The sequence below is a fragment of the Dicentrarchus labrax genome, unplaced genomic scaffold, assembly GCF_905237075.1.
Source record: "Dicentrarchus labrax unplaced genomic scaffold, dlabrax2021, whole genome shotgun sequence".
Classification (NCBI taxonomy): Eukaryota; Metazoa; Chordata; class Actinopteri; family Moronidae; genus Dicentrarchus; species Dicentrarchus labrax.
Genome location: NW_026136724.1, coordinates 12,512,876 through 12,523,024, shown reverse-complemented (window position 1 = coordinate 12,523,024; position 10,149 = coordinate 12,512,876). Strand labels below are relative to the sequence as shown.

At 44.4% G+C, this 10,149-nt stretch overlaps 2 protein-coding genes across 6 annotated transcripts in view; one reads left to right on the top strand and one right to left on the bottom strand.

The window, feature by feature from the left end:
* The window catches only part of fbxl14b (F-box and leucine-rich repeat protein 14b), a 3,891-nt gene extending 1,340 nt beyond the window's left edge, over window positions 1–2,551 (bottom strand). Inside the window, exons 1-2 of the mRNA XM_051392231.1 lie at window positions 671–2,551; window positions 1–277 (exon numbers count right to left, since the gene is read on the bottom strand). The exon at window positions 1–277 is cut by the window's left edge and continues 1,340 nt beyond it. Of these exons, the coding sequence (XP_051248191.1) occupies window positions 271–277; window positions 671–1,869 (1,206 nt within the window). The 5' untranslated portion in view covers window positions 1,870–2,551 and the 3' untranslated portion in view covers window positions 1–270. The remainder of the gene's footprint in view (window positions 278–670) is intronic.
* Window positions 1–10,149, top strand: part of wnt5b (wingless-type MMTV integration site family, member 5b) — an 80,042-nt gene that overhangs the window by 47,110 nt on the left and 22,783 nt on the right. The window lies entirely within an intron of this gene.

Below are 10,149 nucleotides of genomic sequence, written 5' to 3'. Positions count from 1 at the left end.
CACCCTTTTGAAAACAACCACATACGAGGTAGCCAAATGTTTTTAGGCGTGATGGCTGTAGCGGAGATTAGTTTGTAATCCAGACTCACTGTAAAAAAAATAAAAAGAAAAGAAGATGTTTAAAGGAAAAATAAAAGTCTCATAAGTTTTAAAACCTCACCTTGCTTTTAAGTGGGTGCAAGTTTGGATGGATGCGAGTGTCGGTAAACGAAGCAGATTTCTCTAATGACACTCTTTGCTGATTTGCATTGAAGTGGTTCCAGTCCAATGTCAGAATCTATGAGATATTAATTAAAACTCAATATGAGATCAAAACAATTGTTAACAGGGATTTTCGTGAGGCTCACAACAAAAGTAAAGTTTTAATTGCTTCCTAGTATCCAGAATATTAAGCCGTAATCAAAAACACTAATTGAAATCCTGCAAGGCAGACAGAAAGAAAAACCAAAAAAAGAAACATTTGAACATAAAATCGTGGTCACATGGGAGAAGCACACCTTGCACAAGCACACAGGAGGGAAATGGGGACGTTTTCTCTCTTTTTTTTAAATAAGAAAAGAAATGTACCCACCCATCTATTCCCCCACCTCCTGATCCTCATGCCCCCCCACCCCCCGTCCCCAGCCAAAAAAAAAAAAAAGAAACAAAAACAAAAAACATTTCCAATCACCTCACTTTCTCACTCTCTGTCATCTGCCAGAGTCCCAGGTTCAACACTTTAAGGCAGGGGAGCTGTGTGATCCTCTCCAGTCCCCTCTTGGTGATCTTGGTACATCCATACAGGTCGATGCCCGCCAGCTGGGTCAGGTGGTCGGCTATGAGCTCCAGCCCTTTGTCCGTGATGCGCACACACTGTCCAATGTTCAGGGTCCTCAGCTCGTGCATCTGCCTCACCATCCGGTTTATCCCGTCGTCCGAGATGTGACACGAGCACAGGGACAGGGACTTGAGCTGGTACAGCCCCTGGGCAATGTACGCCAGGGTTTGGTCCCCTATCTTATCGCAGAAGGAAACGTCAAGCCCGGAGAGCCTCAGGGTGCCCATGGCGAGGTGCATGGTGCCCGTGTCGCTGATGTTGTCACAGGAGCGCAGGTTGAGGCTCCACAGGGAGGCCATGTGGGAGAGGTGGATCATCCCTGCGTCTGAGATGCCCCCGCAGAAGCTCAGGTTCAGTACCCGGAGCTTGGTCAGCCCCTTGGAAATGTGTTTGAGTGACAGGTCCGTCAGTTTCTGACAGTCCTGGAGAGTCAGGTACTCCAGGTTCAAGCAGCCCTCCGCCGCGCTGCGGGTCATGCCCGCCAAATGTCCAATCCCCACGTCCGAGACATGCCGGCAGGACCTCAGATTGAGGCTCTTGAGCCTGTGGAGGCCCCAGGCTATCAACAGGAGCCCAGTGTTGGTGATGTTGCTGCAGCCACCGAGCTCCAGCACCTCCAGGTTCTTCAGATACTGAGCTATCCTGCCAAGACTGGAGTCTGTGATCTGCTTGCACAGACTCAGGTTCAAAACCCTCAGTGATGGGATCTCCTGCACAAATGCATGACCCAGCCCGTTATCCGTGAGGTTGTAGCAGCCAGACAGATTGAGGGACTCGATGTTAGGCATTCCCTGGATCACATAGCTCAAGCTGCGGCGCAGGGACAGGATCTGGACCCTCCGGATGCCCCTGGCCTGGAGGCTGGGGAACAGGGAGGGATTGGCCCGGCGGAGGTGCAGCTTGGCCTCCACCCCCCTCCACACTGACTTGTGGTAGGATGCGTCCCTCCAAGCGATACACACTTGGGCTACCCTGCCTTTGTCCCTCACGTCCAGATAGCTGAAAATCATGGCCAAAATTTCCGGGAAGAGGCACGAAATGTGCGTCTCCATTGTTTTTCAAACCCCAGGCATATAAGAATTAATACTCCACACCTCCAAGGCTGAAAAAATAAAGAACCAACTCAAACAACCCCCCCACCCCCCCTCTTCTCTTGCAATTATGCAAAAGTATCAACAGTCCCAGTTATCCACAGAAGTAAAAGAAAAAAGAAAGGAGTTGTTTGTTTCTCTCTCTTTTTCTCACATTGAACTGTGCAAAATCGATCCAACTCTCTCCAAACCCCACGTGATCCGGTCTGGTTGCGCAGTAGGATTCAAATGCATTTAAAAAAGAAGAAGAAGAAGAAGAAGAAGAAACAAAAAAAAAGCGTTTATTCCTGCCTCAACCCCTCTCTCCGCCAAAAAGAGGAGGAGAGGGGGGCGAAAAGGAAGAAGGAGGAGGAGAGGAGGAAAAAGCGTCAATCCTTCCCCCTCTCTCTCCCTCTCTCAGACGACGCTTCCTTGTATTATACCTACAAAAAGCCGTCCTCTCTCGGCCGAGCGGGGATCCAGACGGTCGTACATTTCAGGACAAGAAAGTGGAAATAAAGCCAGCGCTCTCGTTAACGCCACCTATTAAAAAACAGTTCCATGATATAAGAGCGGAGGAGACAGAGCTAGGTTGGCTTTGTAGGCAGAGTGAGAGAGAGAGAGAGGGGCGTCCTGAGCTCAAAGCCTTTGTCTGCTCTTTTCAAACCGACTTGGCAGGGACCCCGGCACTGTAGCTGTACGGGAGGGGTGGCGGCGAGCGATAATATACATTTTATATTTACAATAAACACACTCAATGACAAACAATTTTACTATTATCCTTTTAGAGGAATAATAATACACGGGTAGATGTGTGCTCGTGTTTAAAAAGCGCTACGGTGCGGTATTAATTCGTGATTGTACTGAATCACCCCTACCCCCTCCGTGTCAGGCAGTTGGTTTGTCCCGCCTCAGCTGGAACGGTGCGAACAGTTTCCCTTGGAAACCAACTTCTTACAATTCAGTTCACTTTGGGCTTTAACCCTTTGAGCGGACCACACAGGAAACACAGGAAAGCCAACCGGAGAAGCCCCTTTCAGGCCGCTTACTTGGCATGAATATTTAGTGTTATTTCTCGCGATTTTGTTGTTGTTATTGTTGTTGAGGAAATACTAGTAGAGCGTCTCCAGAACGGCCACAGAATACAGTGTTTCTTTGTCCCTTGTAGAAAGCATCTCTTTCTATCAGTTCTCGTCTTTCACTTAGTTTTATTACAAAAATGAATGTGCATTTCCAGAGATCAGTTTTGTCAGTCAAATATTAACTGTCTGGGTGAAAGCCTGCAATAAAACCAAACACAGCTTCTTTAAATAGTCCTACTCTTTATAATGCTACAACAAATAAGTACCAAAAAAAAAATCTCTTTCAATTAACTTCAACATGCTTTATTGGCTTGTGGTGTGTTGCCAAAGCCTCAGAGATCACACTTTGTGTCAGCGTGTGTCTGTGCGTGTAGCAGGAGAGTGTGTGTCCCTCCACACACACACACACACACACACACACACACACACACTAACAGACTCAGTAGTAGTAAAACACGTGCCACAGTTTATTTAGTAAAAAAAAACATGTTACATCTGTGTTGTTACACTGCATCTGCCAGTAAATACATTGTGTACACACATGTAAGCCTATATATATTCTGAAGGGGATGGGGTGTCCTTAAATGACTGTGGTGATAAAATAATCTGTAAAGTCTCTCATGTGTCTCTCATAAAGCACCAAAATAATCACTTTGAAGCCGTTGTCTCACATCTGGCATTGCTTATGTTTTGACACTTGATACTTTAATACGACGACTCATTTTTAGTCTCAGCTGATGGCACTGAGATTGTATATATATATATATATATATATATATATATATATATATATATAGCTAAATAGCTTATTTAATGTAATGTATCAAAGCATGAAAATGATCAAGTACTGTTCTTACTCTCAAGGCAAGTTGTGACTTTCATCCTGAGCACCGGGCCTCTCCCGACCCCAGAGTAGCCTTGGTATGCGTGTGTGTGTGTGCCTCAGTGTTTATCTCTGTGTGTGTGTGTGTGTGTGTGTGTGTGTGTGTGTGTGTGTGTGTGTGCAGACAGGAGAAGATATGTGTGTGCATATGTGGCTTTTGCATCTCAGCATTATATTTTCTATATGCTTGCATCTGTCCCTCTCACTGTTTTGGCTTGTGTGTGTGTGTGTGTGTGTGTGTGTGTGTGTGTGTGTGTGTGTGTGTGTGTGTGTGTGTGTGTGTGTGTGTGTGTGTGTGTGTGTGTGTGTGTATCTGTGTGTGAGATAATATGACAGGGGAGCCGTTTGCTGAAGCCAGTGGAGTGTGGCAGAGCGGTTGAGAAAGAGTAAAAGAGAAAGAGAGAGAGAGAGAGAGAGAGAGAGGGGAGAGAGAGACAGGAAGAGCTGATGAGAAACATAGAGGCAGAGAGAGAGAGAGAGAGAGAGAGAGATGGGAGGAGAGAGGCAACAGTGATCAGGTGAGGATAAGAGAGAGGGAGAGAAGCTGCAGAAACAAGCATTTTTACATAGAAGGAGGCAGCCGAGCACAACTGACAGCAACTCTCCTCTCTTCCGCTTCTCCCTCTCATCTTCTCTGTTCTTCCTTCTCCTTAAGAATAGGGTTGGATTTTCAAAGTCTGTCTTAAAATAATAGTCAGATGATTTTTCCTTTTTTTTTGCGTGCTGTAATCATCCCTCCTGTTCATACTGGCCATTAAAAGATCCCTTTTCCATTGGAAGTGATGGGGGGACAGAATCCACAGTCCTCGTTTTGTTTTTCCGAAGCTATTATAAGGCATCAGCAGTCAGAGTGAGCACCTTTAAAAGTCTTTTTTTTTGTACAAAATTCCCTCTTTTTGTCACTATATACCTTTCAAAAAGGCTGTTTCCTGGCTACCATCTTCTCCCCTGCCTCTGCCTCATATCACCAGACCTCAACCCCACTTCTGGCTCTTTCTATTTACCCTCTCTTTCTATCTATACACTTCCCTGCTTTTGTTTCTCTTTCTTTCTGAACTCAAATTGTGGGACAGATCAAAGTCTTCTCCCTCCCTCTCAAATGCACATTATTGGCATGAATGATGAGGTGAAAATATGGCCATTTAATTAAGGTGTTTTTAATATAGCATGATTTCTATTTAAGGTCATCATAAAAGCAAACAAGCACACATGTCAGATTAAGGAAGGCTATAGTTGTTATAGCACACAAACCTTTGGTGTAAACATTGATTTAAAACTGCTTAAATGCTGGATTCATGAACGCAAAGCATCGGAAAATCGACCAAAATTGTCTGGTGACTATTTCTAACGTCCCACTCTGCTTTTAACTTATATCCTGTAACTTCATCAAGGGCAAAAACAAAGCAGTTAACTGCACTGTCCCCTGTGGCTGGCAGCACCTACGTCCTTGGTACTCGGGCGCAGAGTGTGTCATGCATTTTCAAAATAGAGATCCTGACATGAATACCAAGCTTTATAATGATACTGCAAACACCTTGAGTTATAAACAGAGTGTGGAGATTAACAGCAGCTCCCGGCTAAATGTGGCTAAATTGTAACTGTGGCTGCTCAGTTTGCTGGACAAACCTATCAGGGGTGCAGACAAAAAAAAAAACTTGCTTGGTCATGATGTTATTTGCCTCGCCCAAATGTTCTGTCAAACCTTATCTGTACTCTGATTCTTGACCCAGATGTATTTGTTTGTTGGGTTCAAAGACAGACAATAAGACCCCAGCCAATGTGGCTTCAAAACTGCAAGCCAGGCTGTGTCATGTAGGAACTTTCTAATACCAAAAGTCAGTGTCTTTGTCAGCGGACCCCACCATTTTGCTGAGTGCGATCAGTTCAGCACGACGATCACAGGCGAGAAAAGTAAAAGAAAGGTGAGAATGAAATGAATAGAAAAAGACACGGGAGAATGCAAAAACAGACAGGCGGGTCTATATGCCACAGGCTTTCTCTTCAGCAGCAGTAGCTGAGTCTCTCTCTCTGCATGGCCTGCCTGTGTGTGTGTGAGGGTGTGTGTATGTGTGTGTGTGTGTGTATGTGTGTGTCGTTGCTCAGCATGCATTTTTTTCCTGTTTTTCTGCCTTCCTCTGTCTGCCTCATATCACAGCTGTGTGTATGTGTGTGTCTACCTATGTGTGTTTGTGTCATACGTCTCTTAGAAAACCTGCTGGGCCCTAGCTTGCACTCACACTGAGCGGGAGAGGAGAAAGAGAGGGATGGATGGATGGATGGAAGAGGGAAGTGCGAGGGGTAAAATGTAGAGTGGGTCAGAGAAAAGAGGAGGAAGAGTATTTTTAGAGAATGTCTCGGTAGAGAGACGAAGAGAGAGAGAAACAGAGGGGAGAGCCTCATGCTGTTTTCTGAATATTAAAATGGAGGTTACAAAAATGGGCTGGAAGGGAAAATAAGAGGGGAGGAGAAATGTTGTAACAGAGGTGAGATGGAGAGAGCATGATGTCAGGAGTGAGATTTGGCATGCAGGTGTGTGTGTGTGTGTGTGTGTGTGTGTGTGTGTGTGTGTGTGTGTGTGTGTGTGTGTGTGTTTTTTTGTGTGTGTGTGTGTGTGTGTGTGTGTGTGTGTGTGTGTGTGTGTGTGTCATCTCCCCAAAGTGTTCTAGAACCTCTCCTGACACTCTACTTGTCATGTGACCCACCATGTACTGATGTGTGTGTCTCTGTTGTTTTTTTTTGTGTGTGTGTGTGTGTGTGTGTGTGTGTGTGTGTGTGATTGAGAGACATAATGTTGTCTTTATTTGATGATTCAGGGGAGGGCTCTAACTGGATAATTGCTCGCCTCGACAACGTGCTTCATCTGCACCCGCAGCGATTGCTGGTTGCCAAGGTTACGTGGGCGTGTGTCAACACGTTCCCCTGAAAACCGACACCTTCCTGAATGGATAATACCATGACTCTGTAGATTCTCTCTCTCACACACACACACACACACACACACACACACACATACAAACATAATCCACGCTCAGACTAACATATGGAAGAGAAAGCAGACAGTAACAATGCCCTGAGATACACAATACCTTTGTATGTGTGTGTGCGCGTGCCCACTCACTGTACACACTTACACTGTAATTGATGAATCTTTTATGTTCCTTCAGGTGTTTCCTTGCTTCACCCGGTCTTCACCTGTACAGCACTGAAACATGGCCTGTGTGTGTGTGTGTGTGTGTGTGTGTGTGTGTGTGTGTGTGTATACCTGCTTTCAAAGCTCTCTTTCTCTGCTTTCTCATTGTTTTTCAGCCCTTTTGTGCCTCCCTCCTCTGTTTTAGGCTCATTCAAAACTAGTTCATACAATGTGTTTTCACACTTCTAAGTATATTTCCCCTTTTAGAATTTAAACAGCACAATTTCAGACCAAAGTTATTGCACTTCAGTGGAATCGGTATGATTAGTAGATTCACCGATGCGGTATAAATCCATGCTCAGCTTTTGCATTAAGTTTGGTTTTGGTGAACTATGACATGTGAATGTGGGCTGTTGACAAAGACTAAAAGAAGCTAACATATTTCCTGTATTGCACCAGCAAAGCTCTGCTGATGTATTAACTGCTCCACTGGGTTTGCAGAAACTGAAGAGACAGAAGTAAAAATGTGATGATACAATCTCTTGAAAAAACTGTGGTAACTTATTGTCTGGTTATTGACCAAGCTGCCTAGCCTGCTACCACTTAGCTCACCAGCTATCGTGGGTGATTAACTAGCCTTGCAAGTAGTCACTACGTCACCTAACATCCAGAGCCACCTTATGGCAGGGACACACACATACGAGTATTGGGCCAATGTATACGTTTTGGATACAATACGATACAATTTGGCTCAAGGGCTGGGGCACGGCACGCCCTTTCTGTGTGGAGTTTGCATGTTCTCCCTGTGTTTGTGTGGGATTCCTCCGGGTGCTTCAGTTTCCCTGGAGTTGGTCCTCGTGGCTGCCCACTGCTCCCAGTATAAGGATGGGTCAAATGTAGAGAATGAAATTCCATACAGGGATTAATAAAGGATAACTTGACTTAAGTCACCGTCTACTGTTCCCATTAAGGTTATTAACATGTTTAATATTCGGATCACAAAACAAGTTATAAAAATCGTGACAAAGCCCTCTGGCGGCTGTGGTATTTATGGAGGAAGGAGGAAGTCAGGTGACATTGTTGTCAAGCGACAAGGTTCCCCCATATGACATTTTCACCAACTAGAGGAAGTTGGGGTGGATAGATGGAACTAGTTACTATTTGTTTTCCCATTTCCTACCTCAGATTAAAATGTGGCTTTTTTGTTCTAAGTATGTCGTCATTCCCACCATAACCACTTGGGTTATTGTTGTAACCATGACAACAAAGTTCCCCTTACCATAGTGAATTAGTCATTTTAAGCCAATGTTTTCCAATTATTTATAAGCACGCATTTCCCTATAAACCTATCCAAGTTCTTTTTGTGCCTTAAACTAACCGAACCTTAATGAAAGCGTTGTCACATCATATAACAGGTTTAGTTTTCAACACTGATATGTAGCCATTTTGGAGGGCAAAGGATGGTCAGTAAACACTTCTATGTGTCTACGTGTAGATAATGGATGACATTATCTCCATCATCATCTCGTCCAGTTTACACTCCTTGTTGACCACGTCTCTTCATCCTCATCCTCATCCTCATCCAAATAGTTCTGTGCAAATGGCATCATAAATTAACAAGCACGGTGTCTTCAATGCATGTTCATGTTGGCTTCAGTGTGCAACTTTTGTGTCACTCTCTCCCATCTGTGTGACTTTTGAAATCTTCACAAACTGGAGGACGTCGCAACGTTGATCAGGAGGGCAATAACAGAGAGAAGAGACAGACTTAAGAGGCACAAGAGGAATAAATATGTGGTTGAAAAGAAGAATATAGATGATGGGAAAAGGAGGAGGAGAGCAGATGTGCACAGAGAGCGACAACAGGAGGTCACTGCCAGGAGATGCAAGCCTCCTTTTCTCTATGCATCATTCTCTCTCTTTTATCCCCCTCCATCTATCTCTACCTCTGTTTTTCTTCTTTCTTCCTTTTCGCTCACTTTCTCTTTCCTCTCTCTGACAGCTCGCCTGTGCTCCCGTCTCGCCAAAAACACCTCACAGGCTGTGTGTGTGTATGTGTGTGTGTGTGTGTGTTATGCACTGCTGCCCTGCTCCAGTTTTTTGCACCACACAGGCTGCCTAGGTGTGTGTGTGTGTGTGTGTGTGTGTGTGTGTGTGTGTGTGTGTGTGTGTGTGTGTGTCCTCAACAATGCTTTTCTTTTCTGCCAGCTCTGCAGTCTGACATAGGAGATTTTTCAGCCGCGTGCTCTCTCTCCCTCAGTAGTCAGCATTTTGGCATTTTTTCAATGCGCTCTGTCATCTGTTGGCATGAATGGGCTCCATATTGTGTGTGTATGTTCGTGTGTGTGTGTGTGTGTGTGTGTGTGTGTGTGTGTTTTTGGCTGTTTTTTACTCTCTGTCTGTGTTTGTGCGGGAAACCATGAAGGTGGAAAACAGCTCATTTTCAATTGTTGTTGCAGGTTTTTGATGGACATACACTCACAGGTACCAGAGTTGTCGGCAAGATCCCTCAAATATAAAGTGTGAGACCTCTTTCTTGTACCCCACCATCCTAATAATAATAATAAAAACTAATTCAGAGAACAGACATATTAGCTTTTTCAATAGCCTTCCCTCATCACACATATGGTAAGACCAGTACATTCACTGTCTCCTTTCAAAAGTCTCTTATGTTGAATGTTGAAGCTAGTGCAGATTTTACAAATATCCAACAGAGATGGTTTATTAGAAAGCTCTCTGGCTTCCCTGGGAAACCATCTTCATCTTCTACTGGTTTGTTACAAATCCCTGTTACCTTTAAGGCTAAAACTAGACGAGTAGGTGGAGGACTGAAAACCTAATCAGACTGGCGTAAAAACCTACGTAACTGTGCGAGACTGCTGCCTGTAACCAGGACCAAGTCTGAGTCATGATTCCTTTTAGTCATTTCCCAGAAACACCAATCGAATATCGACAATGCTGAATGAAATGCATAAACAGCAGCAAGTGAGCAAACCATCAAGGGAAAGATGACTCATCAGTGACCGAATGTGCTATCAAAAAATATTGTTTTTACTCACCAGCTGCACTCCTAGAAGTCCAAATGTAGGCCCTGTGCATTTTATTGATGTCATATTAGTCAGTGATTTAATCTTTTGAGTTTTCAGGTATTTCCCGCTGCCACTCAA